This window comes from Tenrec ecaudatus, chromosome 18 (genome assembly GCF_050624435.1).
Source record: "Tenrec ecaudatus isolate mTenEca1 chromosome 18, mTenEca1.hap1, whole genome shotgun sequence".
NCBI classification, from domain to species: domain Eukaryota; kingdom Metazoa; phylum Chordata; class Mammalia; order Afrosoricida; family Tenrecidae; genus Tenrec; species Tenrec ecaudatus.
In genome coordinates, this window is record NC_134547.1 from 73,729,092 (window position 1) to 73,753,678 (window position 24,587).

The following is a 24,587-nucleotide window of genomic DNA, read 5'->3' on the forward strand; positions in this document are numbered from 1 at the left end:
CTCCAGGGCCCCTTGCAATCCTTGCCTCCCGGGTCCCTGACCACCCTGGGGACACACTGTCGCCGGGGTGGGGCCCACCTGCTTTTCAGGAACCTGGGGGCTGGAGGGTCTGCTCTCAGACTCATGCCTTACACTGAGTGCTCGGTGCTCAATCCACCAACATGGGGTGGGAGCCGGTAGTTTTACCATTGTCTTCTCATACAGACGAGGTCACCAGGGCTCTCCGGGGAAGGGACTTGGTCAAAGATACACAGCTTGTCCAGACTGAGGGCAGGCCACCATGGGGGAAAATGAGACACCCCCCCCCCAGAAGATAATGGGACAAAGCAGATCGCCCAAGAGGTTGTGATGTCTCAAAAAACCATTTAAAAAGCAACTGCCATCAAGTCAACGTCGACCCATGGTGAATGAGCCTATAGTGTGAAGAACTGCCTCTGTGGGTTTCCAAGGCTATAAATCTGTAAGCTTATTTTTCTCCTGTGGAGCAGCTAGTGGTTTTGAATGGCTGACCCTGTGGTTAGCAGCCTAACACACAACCTGCTTCACTTGCCCTCTCTCCCGACCTCTGACAGAAATACCATAAATAGGTGGCTTTTACATGTTTCCTCTCAGGTCAGGGAGGCTAGAAGTCCAAGTTCAGGGTCCCAGTTTAAGGGATAGGATCTCTCTGTGAGCTCTGAAAAAAAAAGGGTCTTGTCTCTCCTGAGTGGGGTTCACATGCCATGTCTTTCTCATCTCCACTTTCCCCCATCTCTTCTCAAGAGACTGATTCAAAATAGGCTGTACACTCACACCTACAGACAAGCCAAGGACCAAAGTGCCAACTCTGGTTCCATCTGCCTCTTCTGATCTTCAGCACTCCAATGGCACAATCTCAGGTGTCCTCAAACTGCGGCCCACTGAGGACATTTATCGTGCCTGCCGGGTGTTTTTGCCTCGTTTGTTTTTTTTACTTCAAAATAAGATGTGCAGTGTGCATAGAAATTTGTTCATAGTATTTTTTAAACTATAGTCCGGCCCTCCAATGGGTCTGAGGGACAGTAAACTGGCCCCCAGTTTAAAAAGTTTTTGAGGATCCCTGGCACAATGGATTATAGGTTGGGTTGCCACCCAAAAGGTCAGCAGGCTCAACCCACCAGGTGCTTCTAGGTGGAAAAGGTGAGGCTGTGTGACGATTTCCACAACGATCTACAGGTTTAGCAAGCCTAAGGAGCAATTCTGCTCTGTTCTACAGGGTCAGTATGAGTCAGAATTGACTTGGGGGCACTGATTTGTCCTTGGGTGAGGTTTAGAAATTTGATTTTGAAGAAGTCCTAGGTCTAGGTGTACTTATAGTCACAGGGTCCCTGAGAGGCACCAGGTAAAAGGGCAGCAGCTCCTGTGAAGATTGACAGCCTTGGAAACCCCATATACGGCTGTTGAGAGTCAGGGTCTGCGAAGATTGTGGGTTTTCCTGGATCTGGGTGTTGCCAATATTTTGCACTCCGCTTCTAAACGGCCAGCAGGCTTCTTAGGCTAAAGGCCTGGTGGTCGGTTCGTATGTAAAACACAGCCCAGGAAATAGACGCCATCACTAGGGTCACCATGAAACTGATCACCTACCAAGGAGCGCGCTGGCCTGTCTGGGGCTGCCGATGTCAGGAGCGAAAGCGCAGCAAAGCTGCCTAGTAACTAGGCCCTAGTTACTTACACCTGCCACCTCCCACAGGTGGGTCGTGCAGCGACGGGATGAAGACCTCCCACTCCTCCCCTTCTGTCACTGGCGGATTGTCCCCCTGGGCGCCCCAGCCCTAAACCCTGCGATGACCCCTGAAAGCTAGGGTCTATGTTCCCCTGCCACAGCCCCAGTATCTGTCGGAGATCTTTCCAGAACATCCCGCACATCACGTCCGCCCCAGGGTTCGGCCACGAGAGGGGGCCCGACTCTCGCGAGAGCCGCCTGGCGCCCGCATCTTCTGACGCAGCTGGTGACGTCAGAAGCGTTGGGAGCCACAGCGCGCAGACGCGACACGCCAGCCTGCAGCCAGCCGGCAGCGAGTGCGCAGGGTTGCTGCGGCTCGCTCTCTGCTGCTGTCCCTTCTCCTTGGCTCTAGCTGTCAACAGCCTTTGGGTCCCATGTCGCGCCGGGCCCTCCGGAGGCTCAGGGGAAAACAGCGCGGCCAGGAGCCCCTTGGCCCCGGTGCCCTGCAGTTTGTCCTCCGTGAAGATGATGACGCAGAAGAAGAGGGGCCAAAACAGGAACCGGCGGGCCGCCGCCCCCGGGGCGGAGGGAAGGAGGACGTCTGCGTCAACAACCGCTTCGAGCTGGTACCGAACCCGCAACCTGTAACCCGGGCGGCGGGTGGGGGCGGGACCTGCGCGGCCGCGGTCCTGACGTCACGGGGTGGGGGAGCTCCCGTCTAGGCTGTAATGCGGACAAGGCAGGCCCCTCATTCAGGCTGACCGCTTTGTCCAGAGCTTTCCTGGATTCGCGGGGGAGTGGGAGTGGTGTCGGGGGCCGTCTGCAGGGCCAAGGTTTGGGCTCCAGTGGGGGCGGGGCCGACTGCGACGTCCAGTCTTCCCGGGTTGCTGGGGCATCGGGGGCGGGGAGAGTGCGGGCCACCGTCTGGGCTGCAGTAAAGATCGAGCAGGCTCTTGCGCAGGCGGACCCGGATGTCCAGAGTTTACCTGGGCTTAAGGGTGGGGGTGGTCTGCGGGCCGAAGTCTGGCCTGCAGTAGGGACGGCCCCCATGCAGACTGACAGCAATGGCCAGAGCTCGCATGGGCTTGAAGTGGGGGTGGTCTGCGAGCCCCCGTCTGGGCTGCAGCGGGGGGGGGGCGGGGCGGGCCTAGCCGGGTCAGGTCCGCAGTGCGGCAGTAGACGGGGGCGGGTGTTTGGACTGTAGTGAAGGGGTTGGGGGGGGAGAGCTGTGACGCGAGGGGCGGGGCGAGATTGGGTCTGGGCCCCCGCTGTGCCGCAGTGGGCGTGGCGAAAGAGTGTGGACAGCAGTGGTGGGTGGGTAGTTTATGGCGTCAGGGGCGTGGCCAGCCGGGCAGTGACGTCAGTAATCTGGCTGGAGGAAAATAGGCTAGGGACCCTCAAAGCAAGTATGACGGGCTTTCCCAGGTCTCCTAGTTTGTGCCCACATCCGTATTTTCCTTTCGTCCTCACCTAACAGCCACTCCTCTCCCGGGACGTCCAAGGCTAGCTCAGCGCTGAGCCCCCACAGCAGGGCTGTGGACATGACTAGCTGGACTTCTGCGCCTTGGGCAATGATCAGTGGTCACTGGAGGGCAAGGAGCCTGTATGGTGGGGAGGGAGTGTGGGCTCCAGCCACGTTGATAATCACACTGAAGCACATAATCTCATTAACTTTTTATTGTGGGACGTTTCAGGAGGGAGTGTGGGCTCCAGTCACGTTGATAATCACACTGAAGCACATAATCTCATTAACTCTTTTTATTGTGGGACGTTTCAGACAGAAAAGAGGGTGTCCTAGGAAGCACCCCCATCTCCATTACACTGTCCACGCTGAACGCCAAGTATCCTTAAGTTTGCTGGTAACGTTTCTGATTTCTCTTGGACTGCTCACCTCTGCAAGTTTGCTTGTGCTGCAGGCAGCCATTTTCATGGACGGTATCAGATGGTAAAACAAAAAAACTCTGCCAGTCCATCCTTTCAGGTGTGAGAGTAGAAATGTCCAAAGGGGTTCCTGGCTGATCACCAAGCCTGTCCTTAGCAGCAGAGTGACCACTGTGTGTGGACTTCTTAAAGTTCTGGAGACAATCCCAGTATCTGCTTATTCCAGTCTTTTACAAAATGACCGAGACTCATTTAGCTGCTCACCATCCAGCTCCCGTCCCAGCCCTTTCCACCCCATCTATCCAGCTATCAACCTGTGTCTGTCTGCACACATTTATCAATAAGACCTCAGCCCTCCCCTAACACATGTTTAAAATAAGGCTTCAAAAGGAACAAGCTGGTACACAAGTAGATTACCTGCCTCTCCAACCAAGTGCAATGTTCTCCTGAGGTCGGGGGCATTGAACAACATAGCATTTCAGGATGTCTGCCATACCCTAAGAAATTACCAGATTTTCAAAAAAGGGGGGGATGTGATGCATAATCAGGAGAAAATAAATCAGGTGAAATAGACCCCGAAATTACAGAAACAGTGACATTCAATGAAAATTGAGACCATCTTAAAATAGTCTTTTTTTTAAGTTCAGTGTTAACATTACAAACAATACAAGAACAGTGAATCACAATAAGGAAAAAAATCACAAAAAGAGTTGATTCTAGAACTGGAAAATACAATATCGGAAATTCACTTGACCTTAATAGACACTGGAGAAAAAAAAGATTAGTGATTTTTAAGTTATGGCAAAGAGACTTCAAATATCCAGAAAGGAAACCAAAAAAGCTGGAAAAGCAAACAAAAAGAGCCCACATGTGTCAGTAACCGTGAGGAATGCTAATCAGTCTGATGTATCTGTAACTGGAGGACCAGAACAAGAGAAGGGAGAAATACTTAATAACCCCAACTCACTGCCATGGAGTCAATGCTGACTCATAGCAACCAACTTTGGGTTTCCGAGACAGTAACTGTTGATAGGAATAGAAAATCCAGTCAGTCTACTGAGAAGCTCTGCTGGTGGTTTCAACCTGCTGACCATGCGATTCACAGCCCAGTGAGTAGCCACTATACCACCAGGGCTCCTGAAGTGAGTAAAGGGCATAAAAATTACTTGCCATCAGAGAACATTGTAAAGTCATTTGTGGGCAGGTAGATGTTAGGTCAGGGGTTAGCAAGCTTTTAAGATGGGAGAGCCAATCCTGCCCTTCAAAACAATTTAAAAATTACTTGAAAGCCATCAATTCTTACAAACCAAATCACCATGATCTGAATGAATAGTACTCTAAATGAAGCTGATAGTTTTCACGTTCAGTTTTACGTCAGAGCCACATGTACACACCGAAAGGACCTCCGGAGAGCCACAGTGTGCTGATCCCAGAGTTAGGTGAAATCTGATACCTTGGACGCTGTTAAAGTTGTTTCGGTTTTTAATATTTTGTGCTTCCTTTTTGATAGTTTTTTTCTGTTTGGTCTAGTCATTGTGGTTGATGTTTCTGTGTTTCTGCTTTCTGTCTGTGTTATGTATGGCTTCCTGTATGTGAAATTAGGATCCGTACATCTATAGAGACAGTAAGTGGGTTGATATCTGCCTGGGAACATGTCAGGGGAGAATGGGGAAATGGAGCGCTAACAACAAGTAGGAAAAGAAATGGTTCTGAAATTGATTGTGGTGGTGATTGTAAAAATCATCTTAACATGATTGAATGGTTAAATCATATGAGATGTGAAGTTGATGCCATTAAAACTTTTTAGAAAACACGAGGTATTTTCATAGAAAAATATTTCTAAACATAAGAAAATTCATGTCCAGAAAGTCTCTACTAAAAGAAATGGTCAAGGAAATGCTTAATTCTGAAGGAAAGAACACCAGATAGACATGTGGATCTTTGTGAGAGTACCAGGAATGGGAACTAAAAGTCAGATATACAGTAGTATGTTGACTAGTTTTTAAACTTCTTTGAAAGAAGGGTTTTTAAAAATTAAATGTGACATTATAAGAAAAGGAATGAAAGACACCCAGTTGAGAAAAGAAGTAAAAGCGCCCTTTCATTGCACGTAATCTCACGCCTAGAGCATCTTACAGGTCAGGGAATGTGGAGCTCCTCGGGGAAAATGGCAGAATTGCAAGACCTCAGGCCAATTGGTAAAAACTTGTGTTTCCTTATACTAGCAGTGAACACGCTTGGAGGGAGCTTTAAAGATTCTACTTATCATGGTGTCCAAAGCACTAAATATTTAGGGCTAAGTTTAATGAAAGACTCGCATGATCTTTATACTCAGAAGTGTGGAACATTGCCAAAGGAAAGAGAAGAAGACCTCAGTAAGTGGGCTAACGATGTAAATCCTCACCACCTCGGCACTGAGAAGAATGAGGGTTCTAGAACACTGTATTGTGCTCATGCCAAACCTGTCCACAGATCAAGAGACAGTCATGGGAAAAGAACAAGCACATTCTGCTAGGTTTGTCAGGAGGGAAGATGTGTATCCAAAGAGCACTGAAGAAGCTGAATTATATGCATAACTCGACATCAGAATTGGAGGAAGGCTGATTAACAACCTGCCATATGCAGGTGACACAATGTTGCTTGCTGAAAGTGAGGACTTGAAGCACTTGCTGATGAAGATAAAAGGACTGCAGCCTTCCATATGAATTGCAAAACCCCATCAGAAGCAACAAAGCCCACATGGAAGAAGCACACCAGCCTGTGTGATCATGAGTTGTCCAAAGGATCAAGGTATCAGGCATCAAAAAACAAAAAATTAAATCATTGTGAATGAAGGGAAGTACAGATTGGGGACCCAAGACCCATCTGTAGGCAATTGGACATCCCCTTACGGAAGGGTTGCGGGGAGGAGACAGCCAGTCAGGGTGCAGCGTAGCAGTGAAGAAACATACAACTTTCCTCTAGTTCCCAAATGCTTCCCCCCCCCCCACACACACACTATGATGATCGCAATTTTACCTTACAAATCTGACTAGACCAGAGGATGTATACTGGTACAGATAGGAACTGGAAACACAGGGAATCCAGAACAGATGATCCCTTCAGGATCAGTGCTGAGAGTGGCGATACCGGGAGGGTGGGATGGAAAGGAGAAACCAATTACAAGACTCTACATAATATAACCTCCTCCCTGGGGGGTGGAAAAAAGAAAAGTGGGTGAAGGGAGACATCCAACAGTTTAAGATATGATGAAATAATTTATAAATTATCAAGGGTTCATTAGGGAGGGAGGGGAAAATGAGCTGATACCAAGGGCTCAAGTAGAAAGCAAATGTTGAGAATGATGATGGCAACAAATGTACAAATGTGCTTGACACAATGGATGGATATATGGATTGTGATAAGAGTTGTAGGAGCTCCCAATAAAATGATTAAAAAAAGAAAAGAAAACCCAAACCCTTACAACTGGGTTGTAAGGATTACAAGAGACAGCATCTTGATAAACGGAAAATAGATTGAAGTTGTCGAGGCTTTTATCTTGGATTCACAATCCATGCTTATGGAAGCAGCAGTCACAAAGTCAAATGATGCATTGGGTCAATCTGCTGTGCAAGACCTCAGAGTGTTGAAGAGCAAGGATGTTACTAAGAGGACTAAGGTGTGCCTGCCCCAAGCCAGGCTATTTTCAGTCTCCTTCTGTGCATGTGAAAGCTGGACATTGAATAAAGAAGACCACAGGAAAAATGGTGCACTTGAATTGTAGTGACTTGGAGTGATGGCGGTGAATAAGAACATTGAAAGCAACATCGGCTACCAAAAGAACGAGCAAAGCTCTTTGGGAAGGAGGACAGCCAGATGCTCCTTAGAAGAAAGGATGGCAAGACTTAATTTCACATACCTTAGACATATCCTCTGGAGGGTCAGCGAAGACAAGGACAACCTTGATGAGAGGGACTGACACCATGCTGCAACAAAGGGCTTACCCAGGACAGTTGTGAGAGTGGTGGGATTGGCGGTGTTCTCGTACATAGGGTTTGTGTGGGTCGGAATCAACTCAAAGCACCAAGCACTAGGAACACAATAAGTGAGTTGTATATAACCAGTGTCAGATTTCAAAATGAGTCACTTAGCATTGAATTCACTCAGATTTGTGGCGAGTAGAACTATTCTCCATATGGTTGCAGTGGGGGTGGGGTGTCTAGGTCTCTAAGCCTTCCTCTTTAGGAACCTTTGAGTGGGCTCGAGCCAGTAACCTTTGGGTCAGCAGCAAGTGTATAAGCTTGTGCCACCCAGGCACAAGCGTATACTTGGTTGATGGCATTGTGGGTACACACATATGTAATTGCCAAAGCACACCGAACTATAAATGATACACCCCATCAGACAAGTAAACTCAGTCTTTTTTGTGATTTTGAAGTTTTTTTCAACATTTTCTCCCACCCCATACAGGATCTTTTACGCCTTCTCTCAACAGCGGGCGAGGGTAACTGGGCACCATCTAGTCTTCGGGGTGCAGAGTCATGGGGCTGGTGTTTGGTGTGGCCTGTGAGTCCACCGAGGACTCGTTACCATGCATCCTCCGTTGTCTTCACTCCTCCTTGGCTTTGGACAGTGAGAGACCAATACTTGAACCTGATTCGGCCACTCAGGAGCTTTGAAGAGACCATTGGATGTTGACCATTGTCCTCGTGGCTGCGCTGTGCTAGTGGCCCCGGGCTCTCCTGAGGCTCTGACCCAGCAGCTTCTTCCTTTGGGGTGCTAGCATTACCTCAGAGGGTTCAGAAGGTTGCCCGTTTGCTCCCGCTCCAGTGTGTAGAGGTAGACCTCTGTCAGACTTAGGCCCTCCCCACCCGTTCAGAGGTCCAGCACAGCCAGTATTGACCTCGGTGGAGTACCACCCCTCCCAGGGAGCCTCTCTGTGTGAAGTGTAGTTTACCTTCAAGCCTCTTAGGAATTTGTGTTTGTCAAAACACTAAGTTCCCCAAAGGGGCTCAACAAAGGGAGACTGTTTGCCCCTAAGTATGGTTTTCTACTTGATGTCGTGCCTCTGAGTGCAGCTCTGGCATGTCTGTTATAATTATAGTCATAGTACTTAGGTGTTGTGGGTCGGGGAAACTAGCAATAACCCCCTGCCCTGGACCAGTTGGGGGCATCTAGTATGCTGACAGAAAACCTGTGTCTTAACTCCTCATGGGGCCAGGCTGTGGGTGGTAAGGGGCTGGAGTGGGTTTACTCAATGCTTGAAGACAAGGCCCCCAGCAGGGCTCCCCCTTGCTTGAGGGCAACCCTGCTGTGTAGGGTCCTGTCTCCATCCCCTACCTCACGCCAGCCCGCGTGTGACTGTGCGCACCTGCCATCTCACGCTCTCATCTGTCACCTCTCAGATCAACCCTGAAGAACCTGAGGAGGAGCCCGGGGTCGGTGGGGACAAGTCAGAGGGCAGTGCTTCCGCGGACTCGGCAGGTGCAGGGAGCCAAGGTCGAGCCAAGCCTGGAACCACAGAGGCCAAGATGGACAGCGAGGGTGGCGACAAGGCAGCAGCCCCCGAGCAGGTATGGGGCCCCAGATATACTCAGCCCCCCGCAGCCCCCCGCCCCTGTGAGCACCAAGTTCTCTTGTGTCACTTTTGTGCCCGTAAGACAGCATTGACGCCTGGTGAGCAGGTGTCTGGACAGGAGTGTTTGTCCCACACGAACTCCCCTCCCTGTGAGCAGGGACGTGGCCGTTGTAGGGCCCGTTGCTGTGTCTGGGTGCTGTCGGCCTCTCCTTGGGCTGGTGTGAAGGGTGTCACTCATATGAGAGAATCATGGCTGCCACCAACTTCAGGGCCGAAATTGGACTCTCAGGAGCAGTGTCTTGTTTTGCCTTGCAGGCAGGAGGGGGTCTCTGCAGTTAGAGGCCGGGATCTCAGGGTTCTGTGACTGTCACATCTCCCTGTGGCTTCATGGGTCACACTGCTTCCTTACAGCCTGCATCCAATGGCAAAAGCCGAAAGAAGAAGAGGAGGCCGAGGAACAAGAAGAGTGCTGCGGCGGCGGCGGCGGCAGCGGCAGCGGCGGCTGCTGCTGCGGCAGAGGCTCCAGTGCGTGTGCGTCCTCCATGCCCAGCTTGGGCACTGCCCCCCCCCCCAGCCCCTCGATCCTGCTATCAAGGAGAGGCCACAGGGCAATGTTGACCAAGCTGCACTCTCTTTGTTCACTGAGTTCTGTGGCGGGTTAGGGCCCTGCACCCCTTTCTAATCTTCTGATAGGGGAGCTACTGCTCCTCCAGCCTGACCTCACTGCTTCAAGGGGGAGGAGTCCCAGAGCCGCTCCCAGATGGGAACAGGTGTTGCCATCATGCCGCCGCCTCAGCTCTGCCAGGCTTGCCTGCAGGCAGTGTGGCATTGCCAAACTGCAGTTTCATCCGCAAGAGCTGGGCTGAGCCATCCTGGCTTCCTTGGTTCTGTTATTCTGTCTATTCTGAGTTGCTGCTACTGTTGCTTAAAGATTCTTTGGATCTAAATCAGTGGTTCTCAACCTTTCTACTGCTGCAACCCTTTAATACAGTTCCTCATGTTGTGGTGACCCCCCAACCATAGAATTATTTTTGTTGCTACTTCACAACTGTAATTTTGCCAATGTTATGAATCGGGCGACCCCTGTGAAAGGGTTGTTTGACCCCCAAAAGGGGTCGTGACTCAGAGGTTGAGAACCACTGATCTAAATGTATACATGGTCTGCAGTTTATGAAATATATTGTCTTTAAGGCAATCCATAAAACTTCATGTCTTCTTTCTTTAAAAATAAGTGACTTTATTATTAATTGTCCCAGCATTCAAAGTAGAATTGGTACAGTCACTAACAGGTTGTTTGGGCTCCTAGGGGAATGGGCAGGAAGACATCAACGAAGCCCAGGAAGGGATGGAGGACAACAACGGGCAGGCCCAAGCCAGCCCCCCACCCCAAGGCTCCCGGAGGAACTCGATGCATGTGGAACACAGGTAAGGCTGCCCATACCCTAGCCCCTGCCATCCTCCACCCCTACCCTGCAGCTTTTCGGTAGCCAGGAGGATGGCACTTACTTTAAAAAGAAAAAAGGGAATTCTACAATACTTAAAAGTAGTGATAAGCATATTGTTAAACTCTTAGGAAATAAGATGGAAAGAAAACTAGATTCGGGGAGCTCCTGCTTTACTGTATGTCTGTTTTTTAAACTGTATCTTAAAAGACTCTTTTAAATTCGGATAAAGTCAGATTTTACAACGCTATCCCTTGGTCTCCTCAAAGCGTTAGGAAGCCTGTGCTCATTACGGCCCCAGTGTGAGACAAATGGTTATGACTCGTCCAGCTAGGTGAAAGGGTGGAGGTTCCAGTCCCCCTGCAGAGTCCTCAGTGGAGAGCCCTGGCTGGCTGCTGCTGAGAAACAGCCTAAGGCCCCGTGGGGCCATTCTGCTCTGCCACCCGGGAGCTGTGAGCTGGGATTGGCTCCACAGCAACTGAACAGTTTTCAACAGTTTTAATGGCATGTAAATCACAAATCACACAATTCAATAGTTCACTCATATTTAAGAAGAGTTATGCAGTCATCACCACAATCCATTTTAGAACATTTTCTGGTTCTTATGCTCATTGTTATTAGCTCCCCATTTCTCCAAACTTCCCCTGCCATATCCCAAAGAAACCATTAATCCAGTTCCTGTCTTTATAGATTTACATATCTTGGATTGCATATACAGAAAAACATTAACAATAAAACAAAAGTAAAGCAGGAAAACCTCAATAGAAAAGAAAGCAGTAAATATTAAAACACTAAAACAAATTTCATTTATTTATTTCTAGAGCAAACTTAAAAGGGGTTGAGATGGAAATCGAATGAGAAGGTGTTACGTTTTAACCTAGCTGCACCCACCTCATCCACTTATCAGTGCCTTCTGTAGGACAGCAAGGCTTGCCTATCTGAAGGGATGCATTAGAGACTCACTCACTGCCATGGAGCCGATGCCGGCGACTGTAGTCATCCTCAAGGACAGGGTAGGCCTGCCCTGTGAGTTTCAGAGACTCTTTCTCCTGAGACGCAGCGGGTAGTTTCAGACTAGCAGCCCAACTCCTTACCACTGCACCACCAGGGATCCGTGTCATTCTCCGTCACTTTTCTTAAAAACTGGAACAACTTTCAAGTGGATCCAAAGGGAGATCCAATGATATTATATTTTAACATAACTGTATCTGCCATAATTGCTTTTATAATGCTCTCTATCTGATAACAATGCTACTTAAACCCTCAACCTATGATCAGAGGGGATTCATCAGAGGCTTAATCCACGTGTGGACCCTGCAAATGGATTTTGGGCTTCTACCGTCATTCACAGCTTTCTATAAACGAGGTGTTCACACTTTGATTTGAGCTTTACTATTTACATACAACCCTTGCATCACACAGGCTAGTCACTAGTGTGCTTCTTGTATGTGGACTTGATGCCTCACTTAGATGGCTGCTTGTTTGAAGAGAAGTCTTTAAGACCCCAGACTGTTCCTTCTGCTAGCCGGGCACCATCTATTCACTTCACCGCACTTTGCTACACCACCCATATCTTCAGGGATCTCTTGTGAGGGCACGTGTGGGGCAGGGCCATGACATAAGAGCTACCTATTCTTAGTTCGAGGTCAGATGTGAGCCCCAAATCCACTCATGTCCATGGTTTAAATGTTTTGCGTTTGCCTTACCACAGAAATTTGCTGACAATGTTGATTTTTGTGTTTTATCCCCCAGAGCCCATTAGCCCATAATGCTAAGTGTTCATGCTCCTCACATCCCCGCGTGGCACAGAAAAGGCAGTGGTACCAAGCACAGGCTCCACCATGATGGCAGTGACCCTGCTGTGTCCTGCAGGGGCCGCATGGCTGCCAACCATGGTGGGGCTTAAGAAAGTGAACCTGGAAGTGGTCTCCCTGGTGCTGGGTTTGATGTGATTTTTAAAGTTTTCCAGAGTCGTAGAACTTGATGTTATCTTTCTTTCTGAAATGGTCGCTCCTCTAGACACTTGAATCCAGACACAGAACTGAGGAGGTACTTCGGTGCTCGAGCAATCCAGGGGGAGCAAAGGTGAGCTCTACACTGAGCTGTGTGTCCAAAGCAGCCTCACCTTAGCCATAAAGATAAGTCCCTGAGCGCCGCCTCCTTTACATGAGACCAGAAGAATTAGGTAGTGCCCGACTACCATAACCAACCATTTTGATCATTGATTCCATAGAAGAATCCTGATCAAATGGGGGGGAAATACACAACAGAATTTCTAATTCTCATCAACTCTGCTTTTCTGGATCTATTGGAGGGAGGGAGCATGACCTCCAAAGCAGTGGCCATACAATTATTTTTAATGCCTTAAGTCAGCACATGTCCCCCCAGGTCTCGGCAGAGACAGCGCTCGTACATCAAGTCCATGTGGCTGACGAACCCTAAGAGCACCTGGCCTCGGTACACCAAACCAGGTGAGGGCTATGGGGCCAGTGGGGCTTGTGCAGGTGGTCCTGGAGTGAGGGATGCATCCCAATAAGGAGTCTGCCTCTGAGTCCCTGGTGGACTAAAGTTGGCAGTTTAGAAACCGGGGTGGCCTCTGGTCACCTGCTCCCCCACCTGCGGGATTCTGTTTTGTAGGAGGCATTCAGCCTTTACAGAGGGGTGGGAGTGGGGGTGGTGGCGTGGTCACCCGCTGGCTTCCCGTGTCCAATGCCCTTGGGGCCTGAGGCTGTAGGGTGGGATAGGGATACCATGTGTGTGTGCAGGTGATAGCTCAGGGCTCACTGCTGCCCTCTCCTTGACAGGGAGGGCCCAGGAGCGGGCAGGCTGTGTCCTGTCCTCCCAGCACCTGAAGCTGGAGGCCCGGGACCTCTCATGGATGGATGGGAAGTTGGAGGCTGGAGTTCTTACAGTGGGCCGAGAGGAGAAAGGGGCCCCCTCCAGGCAGGCTGGTCCCTCAGGCAGGCTGACTCTGAGAGAAGCATTAGCCTATGGGTGCTGCTCCCAGTCCCCCTGAGCCCATGCCCTCACTCGCCCTCAGGGCTCTCGATGCGGCTGCTGGAGACAAGGAAGGGGCGCTCCCTGTTTGCCTTTGAGCACAACGAGGAATACCAGCAGGTGCAGCACCGGTTCCTTGACGCCGTGGACTCCATGGAGCCTAACAACATTGTGGTGCGTCCAGCCTGCCCCACCCGGCCACCCCTGTGCCTGGCCCAACCACCCTGGGCCTGCCCCACCTGTGTCTGGCCCGACCACCCTGGGCCTGCCCTTAAGTGCCTATGTGCAGACAGCTTGACCTGTGGCCGTATAACATGTATTGGGGGCCACACCTTGTCCCAGGGCCACCTGCCCTGTGCACCATGCTGCCCTCTGAGTCTAGCTGTCTGGCATACAGAGCTGTTGTCCTTGTACACCTGTGTCCCAGGTGGGAAGCTGTGCTGCTAGTTTCCTCTTGCTGAACTGGGGCGGCCCCCAGTGACCATGCTCCTATGAGCTTGTGTCCTTGGCTGGCTGGTGCTGCCTTACCTCTTAAGTGCCTAAAGGCAGGACCCTCTTGGCCAGCAGGTCCTGCTCCACACAAGCCCCTACCATGTGGACTCACTCCTGCAACTCAGCGACGCCTGCCGGCTCCAGGATGACCAGGAAACGGCCAGAGACCTCATAGGTGAGCGCGTGGGCCAAGCAGTCTACACCGAGCTGCCCTCCCATCAGCTGACAATAGTGCGCACGCCCAGCAGTAGAGGACCATTCCTTCAGCGCTCGTCCCTGTTGTTATGTCAGGGCTCGCTTCATGGGGTGGCTGCTGGGTGGTGACGGGAGCATCTCAGTGCAGGCTGTCCATCTCAGCAGATGGACATGCGTGCAGAGCACCATGCTCCAGGCTTGTTGCTGGTGCGTCATCACCAGCCGAGCAAGGGCCTGTGGTGAGCGATTGTCTGTCCACAGAGCGGGCGCTGTACAGCATGGAGTGCGCCTTCCACCCCATGTTCAGCCTGACCAACGGGAGTGCCCGGCTGGATTACCGCAGGCCCGAGAACAGGTGAGTGCTGCCACCACCCTGCACAAGGGTGGCCCACAAACCCACTCCAAGATGCAGCTACAACCTGCGTTTCTGGGTGGTCAGACACAGGGAGCAAGCACATCTCAGAGGAGTCACTCAGAGAGCCCGGTACCACACTCGCCATCTTTCCTGCCCCAGCATGCCCCCTACAGCCATCACTGCTCTGCCAGCCTCACCCCACCTGTCCCTGGGCCCCAGTGCTCTGACATGCAGGGGTCTCCAGCCTCCCTACCTGCTGGGTATGAAGTGGCTCTGCCAGCTTTGTGTGTCTTATCTCTAGCGGATATCCTAGTTCTTATAGGCTGTAATAAGTGTCCATGTTAGCACATCCAGGCCATCAAGGGACCGTCGGCTCTTGATGCAGTAACAGCCCCAGGCTGACGATGGCACAGATTGGTGACCAGCCGGACCAGAGAGTGAGGAGACCGGCGCCGTGATGACACTGGATGCCTTAAACTCTAGTCCGCTCTCGAGATTCTAGAGCCTCGCACGACAAGGAGCCCTGGTGGTATCAGGGCATAGAGAACATAGCTAGGAGAGCAGCACTGAAGTGCCACCATCTCCCCTGCCCCGAACGAGTACCCCCCCCCCCCTCACCCACCTGGGCGCCACTTGATGGTATGTAAACTGTCTCGGGTCTAGGAGCTTCTTCCTGGCACTCTACAAGCAGATGATGTTCCTGGAGAAGCGGGGCTGCCCGCGCACGGCCCTGGAGTACTGCAAGCTCATCCTGAGGTGAGTGCCCGCCCCGGGTGCACATGTCCTGCCCCATGCCCCCACACTGTGACACCTTCCTCTGCCCCAAAGCCTGGAGCCCAACGAGGACCCCCTGTGCATGCTGCTGATGGTGGACCACCTGGCGCTGCGGGCCCGCAGCTATGAGGACCTGACCTGTCTCTACATGGACTGGGAGGTAGGTGTGGCTGCCGAGCACCTAGAGGCCCACTGGTGCCTGCCTCACGTGCTCTTGGCTCGGTGCCCCACCCACACAGGAGGGCACATGGAAAGGGGCCTGCCAGAGACCATTGGCACTTAGCTGCTGCACGTTTCTGAGTGATTGGGTAGGTGGTCAGGCAGTTGGCACAGCATAGCCAGAAGCTGCTAGCTTCCTTACGAGTCCCAAGTTCAGGGTGGGTCAGCCCGTGTCCCCTAACAACTGTGCATGTGCAGACAGCAGAGCAGTTCTGACTGGAACCAAGACACGATTCTTAATAAGGGTGGCCCATGGAGCACACCTGAGGTGTGCCCCACCTGTCTGGGACTGGAGGCAGGGAGATGGACCCATGTGCCTGCTCACACACTGCCTGGCTCCGTGTGCTTGTGCAGCAGTGGCCTGGTCAGGGTGGCTTGGCAGGCTTTGAGGAATGCCAACAAGGCCCCTTCTTGCACACCGACTGGAGGTGGGCGGGGAAGAGTGAGACTCGGGGAAGGATGGTGTGGGTGACTTCAAATGGGTCTGAGTCTGCTGTCAGGCAGCACTGCCTGGCAGGCCAGCGGGCCCTCAAGCCCACCACAGCGTAGGCTTTTAGAATGCCCATGTCACACAGTTGCCAGTAAACCTGTGAGAGTGAGACCCATGTGCAGAGCACCTGCAGTTATGTGACAATGTGGTTGGCCGAGGACTCCCCTCTCTGGCCTCGTTTCCTGGGCAGGGGATGGGGGTGGGCGCAGGGGACATTCTTGACCATTTTTGGGGTACACAGTCTGAGATATGAGAGCGGGCATGGGGACCCCCAGGAGCAGGCCACCCTCGGCCACAAACTGGAGTCTGCTCTTTGCCCAAACTCCACACCATTGTCTTGTAGGTGCACCGGAACCTGTCCCAGCTCCCTAACTTCGCCTACTCTGTGCCACTGGCCTACTTCCTGCTGAGTCAGCAGACAAACCGCTCCTCCTACGAGATCGCCATTGCCAGAGAGAAGGCCTCTTTCTTGATCCGGCAGGCGCTCATCATGTTCCCTGCAGGTGGGTGCAGGGGCCAGGCTCCCTGAGGGGAGTGGGGAGCATAGGCAGAGGACAACAGCACCCCCACTCCAGCCAGACATAGCATCCACTGCGCCCGAGTTGCTTCGGTGTTGACAACTTGCTTGGAACAGGAACAAGTCAGTCGGAGCAGGACCTCTGTCCTCTTGGGATGGACCTTCCTCTGGTGTCTGGGTATTCAGGATGGCACGGCTGCTCAGCGGTGGCCCTCAGCCCCATCGTGTCCATCCTAACGAGCCTGTGCCTGGAGCAACGTGAGGCCTGTTGTACTGGGGAGAGCACTGCTTCCTTACCAAGACCCCAGTGCTAGGGCCACTGGGGACAGCAGGTGGGCTGTGCAAACCTAGAGAAGGCACCCACCCAGAGTTGGAGGCGCTGCCCGAGTCTGGTGGGGATGGGCCAGACTTGGGTGGAGAGCAGAGCCTCCCGCCCCTCAAACACCTGTGTGTGACACAAATGAAAAGGCCTGTGGGATGCTGGGGGCATTTGACCACACTCTCGGGGCTGTCAGCAGGCACGGCACAGGACAGCTCTCCTCAGAGCCCTCCAGCACCAGGCAGAACCTACACCTCCCTTTTGGACCACAGCTTCATGGCACGTTCCTGGGGTGCAGGCTGGGAGCCTATGCTGTAGGCCAGCAGATGGGTTAATTGGGTGGGAGTACAGGGTGCAGGGTGTGTGGTGTGTCAGACAAGATGTGTATGCTCCTAAAGGCAGGCATTCTGGGCACTTAGTCTAAGGAGACTGCCTCAAACCTTGGTCAGCAGCAAGGGGGACACCGTCAGAAATGAGGCCCTTGGACCCCGTCCATTGGCTCACCGTGAAACCCCCGTGACAAAGCCTTGGGACCACTTCTCTGTCTGCTGGAGTCAGAGGTGGTTGTGACTTCACAGCGCCTCACTCTCTTCCTCTACAGTCCTCCTGCCGCTGCTCGAGTACTGCGGCGTGCGGCCTGATGCCGCCGTTGCCAACCACCCCTTCTTTGGACCCAACGCCCAGATCAGGTAGAGGACAGAAGGCCACCCCAGGCAGGGGTGGGTGTGCACCTGCTTTCCCTGGGCACTCCTACTTGGGGGCCCACCACCCTTCAGGACTTGTCTGGAAGTGGGGGCCCTGCCTCATGATGCAGTTGGGGTGTCAGGTGTGAGCACCAGGCACTGCACTGCTCCCTGGGGACGGCCACCCCACAGACTGAAGCTCAAAGCCATCAGGAGGCAAAAGGATCCGCGTTGTACACAGCGTGGCCTCTGCACGCGTGCACCTCCGTTGGAACCGGCTGGCGGGTGGGCCAGAGTGAGCACCGCTCTCTGGGTTGTGGGTGCCCAGCACCTCACAGAACCTGGGCTTTAAAGCTGCTTGACTATGTTACACATTTGCACATACTATTTATCTTTAATATAAAAAATAAAGGAGAAACTTAGTAAGGAAATAGCATTTATCTTCCCTTTGCTTGATAACTAGGAACAAAGTTCCTTTATTATAAAAGAAACCCCAAAAGATACCATTTATTCCCGAAGCACTTTTCAGACTTGCAGTGTCTGACTTCTGAAATTCAAACCCCATAAAATTCACCGCACATCCAATGAATGCGGTGACAGGCTAAGTGCCACTCTCTTCAGACACGCATGCGCCCCTCTGCTCACGCGTCACGTGGCCCCGCCCAACCTGCGCAAGTACGGCGGCAAGCGCCACCCACATTTGACCCCTACGTCACTGACGCCACGGGCCCACCCCTTGCGTAACCCAGTAGCCACCGCGCTTGCCACGTCATACCTTCCGCTCCGCCCTTCGCCCGCCCACCTGCGGCGCCTCGCCAACCCAGCCGTACTGGGCACCTGTCCTCTAGTTTGCCCTTGCTCAGCCTTCTGGCCCCACCCCGTCACCCCTCGACTGGCTTGGCACACCGCGCGCGCGCGCGCACACACACCCATGGCTGTCCGTCCACGTCACACCCAGCCCAGCTCCATCGCGCCCATCCCCTTAGGCCCGACTGACTCCTCGTCGCCCCCACTGGCTCCCCATAGCTGACCTGTGGCCTAAGCAGTACCCCCATCTGCTTCCCTGTTGCTCCATATCAGCTCCCCAGCGGCCGGTTACCTGCAGAACCAGTAATCGGTGGGGTGCGATTGCTTCCGGGGCGATGCTTCCGGGGCGGGACCTTGGGGTGCTGGGGTGGCTCCGGGACAGTAGGCGGGGCCTCTGTAGCACGGCGGTGCGGATCTCTGGGCGACCAGCCGGACGGGCACTCACCCCTGTGTACCACCCGCTCACGGCCCCAATTTCCCGCAGCCAATCGCCGGCGATGTCCCAGCTGGTAACCCTGTATCTCGGGAGGTCACACTCCCTTTGGAAAGACTCCACCATCATGGCCTGGCTGGAAAAGAACGTCCGTGAGGTGGTGCGGGCAGTGAATGCCAGGGACCCCATCGTGCGCACCTATGAGAGCAGGTGCGTGGGCTTGGGAGGGCGTGACCTGAGGGCGACAGACCTGCCCAGGCCTCCAAGAGTGCACCCCTCTCTTGGGAGGGGCACTCTCCCCTTGACTGGCAGGGGTGCGGTGGGGATTCTGAGGACCCCTTCTCAACCACACTGTTGGGGATATTACCCATCCTGTGCTTCGAGAAACTTCTGTTCAGGGGTGAGTAGAGATGCAGGGCCTCTGCCTCCCTCCCTTACCCCGGCAACTGCCACCTCTTGTCCAGGAGATGGCTGAGGCAGGCCACATCCTTTCCAGAGCAGTGACCATTGCTGAGGGGTGCCTCTGCCTCAGAAGGCAGTACTGGCCAAGCAAGGTGTTCATCCTCACCAGCTTGCACCCAGCCTAGGGCCTGACCCATCCCACTGCGTCAACAGGGAGGCTGAGTCACAGATCACAAAGTGGAGCTTTCCGTGGGGGGCAATTCTGCTCCTCACTGGTCCAGAAATCATGTTCAGCTGGGGCCCTTTCCCAGGCTGGGCATCCCTGGTGGTCTCCCAAGTGCTGACCTCGTCTTCCCCTGGCCACAGGCGCATGGTGCTCTACCAGCGTGCTCCCCGGAACATCCACCGTCATGTCATCCTCTCCGAGATCAAGGAGGCCATCGCCACCCTGTCCCCGGTAAGCTGGGCCAGGAGCACCCCTTCCCTCCTCACTGCAGCCAGAGTGCAGAGGGCAGCCTTGAGGAAGTAATGCCATCCACAGCGAGGTCCTTACAGGTTCAGTGCAGACCTGGCCTCCTGGACCTGCCTAGTGTTGCTAGCTACCCTGTATGGCCTTCAAGTGCCACTTGGTCAAATCCCCTCACTGGTAATCAAACAAATCACAGGGGTCAGTCCTTTGTCCTTCTCTTGTCCGTGTAGCTGTGAAAGCATCAGCTGCTGTCGCTTGAGAATAGAGTGAAACTTGTGTTGCTGTGCAGAGGGTTGTGGGCAGGGGCTTAGAATGTTCTCTGCTAGTTCACTGCACATGGTGGGCCTCCAGCCACAGGCCGGTGCCACCTCATGAGGGTCCAGGCTGAGGGGCCGGGAGGAATGGGGTGTGCAGCGTGAGTGGCCCGGCCTGCATGCTCACCAGGCCCCTGATGTGCCACGTGCATGTTACAATACATGAGCAGTGGCTACAGTGCCCCTACCTCCCCAGGGGTGTCCTCACCAAACCCTGCTGGTGTACTGGCTGGCTGGAAGCACATCAGCTGTCCTGCGGGAGAAAAAAGCTTGCAGTCTGTGTCCATAAAAGTGTAGCCCGGTAACCCTGGTGCCACGCCCCCCTCCTGGATTCCCTAAGTCAGGAACCCAGTAATAGCATCGTGCTTAACTTTTGGGGTTTTGCCCCCCGGCAGGGCAGACCATGGTCAGTGAAAAGCTATCCTCACCCACTCACTCAGACCATTCTTGTCAGATTCTGAAGCACTCTTGCAGCCACTCAGAATCCCATGCATATTGCAGGGGACATGCCTGTGGCCCTGGGCAGCGTCTTGCAGTGTGTGTGTGTGTCTGTGCCCTTCCTGCAGGAGGTGACTGCAGAGGCTGTGATGAGCTATGACCCTCTGCCTCCCGCAGACAGTATCCACTCCTACGTCAGACCTGAGAGGTATGTCTTTCCGTACTTGGCCGCCCAGCTCCCAGGTTAGTGCCGTTGGCTCTCTGGGGCTTGCTGCCTCCTTCACACAGCCCAAGGAGATCAGCTACAGGCATCAGGGGCCCCTGTTGAGGCGGTCTGCTCCTATAAAGACTTATAGACTGGGAAACCTGCGGGAGCAGTTCTACTCTGCTCTACAGGGCTGCTGTGGGTTTGGTTTGGGAGAAAGTGACAGGATGGTGTAATCTGTGGTCACTATCAGCATCTTCAGGTCCTGTCGTTTCTTTGAGCTGCTCTCTAAGCTGTCGGATTCCACAGCAGGGTGGGGGTGATGGTGAGAAACCCACTAAAGTCCCCTCTGCCTTCCCAGAGTCCAGTGTGCTGTGGAAAACAGACATCAGTCACAGAACTTGGAAATAAGTACAAAATGGAACTGAACTAGGGAATGGCAGGAAGTGGGAGTCACACTCAGAAAATCGGTTGAGAAGGCCATTGGTTTCAAGTACAAGAGCCAGCGTGTGCCAAGACCTTTAGCAGGAGCAGGGCAGACAGCATATCCAGAGACCTTCAGAAGGCCCTGTACACTGAGGTGGGAGCACAGCCCTGCCTGCCGAAACAGGCCACAGGTCTGCGTGGACACTGTCAGAACCTGGACTGCTGAAACACCTGCTTGTCCTCCTCCTGACCTCTGAGGCTGAGCCCCTGCCCTGCCTGGCACCTGGCACCCACACAGTGGTGGTGTCAGGGAGGTGTAGATACATTTCCCCATTGAATGAGGCTCCTGACATGGTGCCTTCCAGACCTGGGAGGAACACATCTTGTCCATTTTATTCTCCCATTAGATTGTAGTATAAAACCATGCTCCATATTCATGAGGAAATCATTCCCAGCTAAATTTAGCAATAGATTAAGGTAGACGTAATGAACTGTTCATGTCAGTAGGTTGTTTTGGTTTTTGGGGTTTTTTAATGACATGATTCATGCTAGCCTGGACATTCTAGAGCGAGGGATTCATCGTTTTCTGCTACTTGGATCGTTGTTGTTCTCACTCACCTCAGGGCTCTTTACGTGTAGATGACTAAAGTGTTTAAGGAGCCCCCATGGCACAGTGGGTAACTGCTTAGTTGCTTCTCAGAAGAAAAGAAGCTGTGGCTCCGATAACAAGTACAGCCCAGGAGAACCCACCAGTTAGCTGTATCTGTCCTCTAGGGTTGCTATCAGTTGGCATGAACTTGATGGCAGTGGATTCATAAGAATTGCAGCCTAAGAAACACCATCGGCCGCTGTACCCTGTCCTATAGAGTCGCTATGAATGAGAGCCGAGTCAACAGCACACCACCACCACCAAGTGTATGATAAAGAGTCCCTTCAGGGGTGTACCCAGATCACCTGCTTAGCTGCAGAAAGGAAGGCTAGGAGTTTGACTCTACCCAGAGGCCACCCAGAGAAAGGCTTAGTGATACATATACTTTCCAAAAAAATAAGCCATTGAGAACTCTTGAGGAAGCGCAGTTCTACTCTGACACACACACAGGATTAACCAGGGTTGAAGTCCACAGCACCTGGTGGTTTTAAGATGTCTAGGAGAGCTAGGGCACTGTTTTCCACTTCACCTGTAGGGGTTTCCCCTTAGTCACCTCGCTGTGGCTTTCGGGACTGATGGAAACATCACCGCTGCACCTTTTCTTGAACAAGGAATCCTACCGTGCCATGGCTGATGCCCAGCTCAGCCATGGTGGGCTCTGCTGCCCACCTGTCTCAAAGTTGGTTTCTCAGGATGGCAAGCGAGCCAGGTTTAGAGGGCCTGCCCCCAGTTCTGGATTTCCCTTCCTGGTACCATCTGAACCATCTGTCCCTTGTTACTGGAGTGCCCACGGCCCAACCCTAACCTGACCAGGAGTCCTCAACACCCACCCCCCAGTCCTGGTGTGGATTTAGGGCCCCAGCTTAGCTCAACCACTCTCCCTACCTGCTGCTTAGGGATGCCTCCCCCCCGCCTCTGGGAGATGGGGGCAGGAGGGCCTTAGACGGGACATCGTGAGCTGGGCTGGTAGATGTCCTGAAAAAAGGTTTGGTTCAGTGTCCTCTCGGGCCCCTCCCGGCTTTATCTAACAGGCAGACTCCCGCCGGCCAAACCAACACAGTGGCCCTCTTCTTCCGATCTCTGTTACCGAACTACAACACTGAGGTAAGTCCTGTGTGCCTCTCTGTCCTTTCTCCATGGATGGCAGCCAACAGGCTCATCCAGTGTGGGCGTGTGAGATTCCTGCTGGGTGGCCACCTGGTTCAGGAGGGCACCTGTCTGGTTAGGAAGATAGCACACAGTTACTGGGATCCGTCCCCCACCTGGGCTCAGATGGGGCAAGGGGACAAGTGTGCCCTATACCACGCTGGGCACTGGGGTAGGGGCTGAGTGCTGGGACCATAGCCCCTTGGAGGGCTGACTCAGGCTGCTGCTGTCACAGGAGGACAGGCTTCAGGAGCAGCGGCTGGGAGGAGGAGGAGGAGGAGGAGGAGGAGGAGGAGACGGCAGTGGCAGCACAGCTGATAGCCTGGACCGAGTCCAGGGCCTGAACAGGCTGATGGTGGCCGTGCGTGAAATGATGGCCAACTTCCAGTTCAACGACCTGGACATGCCTCGCCAGGAGAACCGGGAGAATTCCCAGGGCCAAGGCCAGGTCGAGGGCCAGGACGAGGGGGATGGGGACGGGGAGTGGGATTAAGCACACAGTGCCCTCTTCCCTAACCTTGCCATCATGTCCCTGACTTCTGTTCTGGCTGGTAAGCCAGTCCCCAAAGCAGGAAGCTGCTTCTCCTACCCCTTCTCCTGTGAATGTCCATGATCTCCTGACCCATGACTATCAGTGGTCTCCCACCCTATAAATGTTGGTGGTCTCCCACCCCAGTGACTATCCCTGGTCTCCTGCCCCATAACTGTTGGTGGTCTCCCACCTTATAAATGTTGATGGCTTCCCAACCCTATAATTGCTTATGGTCTCCCACCCTATATTTGTTGATGGTCCCTTGCCCCTGTGACTGTCACTGGTCTCCTGCCTATAATTGTTGATGGTCTTTCACCTTATAAATGTTGATGGTTCCCGCCCCTGTGACTATCACTGGTCTCCTGCCTCTGCGTGTTGATGGTCTTTCACCTTATAAATGTTGATGGTCCCCCGCCCCTGTGACTGTCACTGGTCTCCTGCCTATATATGTTGATGGTCTCCCATCCCTGTGACTATCACTGGTCACCCGCCCTGTAAATGTTGGTGGCTCTTGTCTGGTAAATTTCAGTATTCTCCTGCCCTATAAACGTCAGTATCCTTGCTGTGTCTTGTGCTTCTTTCCTGGGGTCAGCACCACTGCCATGGTGGAGCTCTTATCTCAAGAGCCTATGCGTGCCCCCTGCAGCCAGCACTCCCAGGTGCCCAGTGCGACCTCCCTCATGCACTCCGGAACTCCCAAAGCCTTTCCCCACTGCTGGTCATGCTCTGGGATTGGGGGTTCTGGGGAGAAGAGAAGGCGCTCCCTGGTCTCTAGCACCACCTGTATGCCAGCTTGCGTTGACCAGGGGAGGCCAGCCCTGAGTTAGGAGGTGCAGCTGGAGAAGATGCTGGGTCAGACCTGGGGTACCGAACTTGCCCATATTTTTAGTGGAAACAGCAGCAGCACCTGGGCTTGGAGGTCAGGGAGCTAGACCCAGGGGTGAAGGGGCATTCAGTATGTTGGGGGTAGAGGTAGAGTCCATGGGGTCCCACCTGCAGCCACATGGTGTGGCTGACACTCAAGGTCCTAGGTTGTCTCCTGCAAGCATGTGTGGACCTGGATGTGGACTCAGGGAAACAGGCAAGACCATCTCTGCCACAATCCACCAGGGTGGGGACTGCACTGAGGCTTCAGGAACCTCCCTTGTAGAAGGGCCTGGACTA

At 53.3% G+C, this 24,587-nt stretch overlaps 1 protein-coding gene across 2 annotated transcripts; it reads left to right on the forward strand.

Annotated features, from left to right (window-relative positions):
* The first annotated feature begins 1,988 nt into the window (after positions 1–1,988).
* On the forward strand, positions 1,989–23,984 carry TCF25 (TCF25 ribosome quality control complex subunit). Of its 2 annotated transcripts, none has more exons than XM_075537480.1 (18): positions 1,989–2,307; positions 8,947–9,114; positions 9,531–9,650; positions 10,426–10,544; positions 12,581–12,646; positions 12,950–13,032; positions 13,602–13,732; positions 14,126–14,225; positions 14,507–14,600; positions 15,264–15,356; positions 15,429–15,534; positions 16,427–16,586; positions 17,521–17,608; positions 18,894–19,052; positions 19,611–19,701; positions 20,594–20,673; positions 22,777–22,849; positions 23,127–23,984. In XM_075537480.1, the coding sequence occupies exons 1-18, from the start codon at positions 2,116–2,118 to the stop codon at positions 23,382–23,384; spliced, it is 2,181 nt and encodes a 726-aa protein (XP_075393595.1). In that variant the 5' UTR covers positions 1,989–2,115; the 3' UTR covers positions 23,385–23,984. The 2 variants fall into 2 exon arrangements, with proteins under 2 accessions (XP_075393595.1, XP_075393596.1); XM_075537481.1 differs by having other exon boundaries at positions 9,531–9,644.
* Positions 23,985–24,587: the final 603 nt, after the last annotated feature.

Bases quoted from the DNA above. Each gene is read 5' to 3' on its own strand.
- TCF25 (XM_075537480.1), top strand. From the start codon at position 2,116: ATGTCGCGCCGGGCCCTCCGGAGGCTCAGGGGAAAACAGCGCGGCCAG. The intron at 10,545-12,580 runs GTAAGGCTGCCC...TCGCTCCTCTAG, and splicing joins TCGATGCATGTGGAACACAG to ACACTTGAATCCAGACACAG. The intron at 13,033-13,601 runs GTGAGGGCTATG...ACTCGCCCTCAG, and splicing joins GCCTCGGTACACCAAACCAG to GGCTCTCGATGCGGCTGCTG.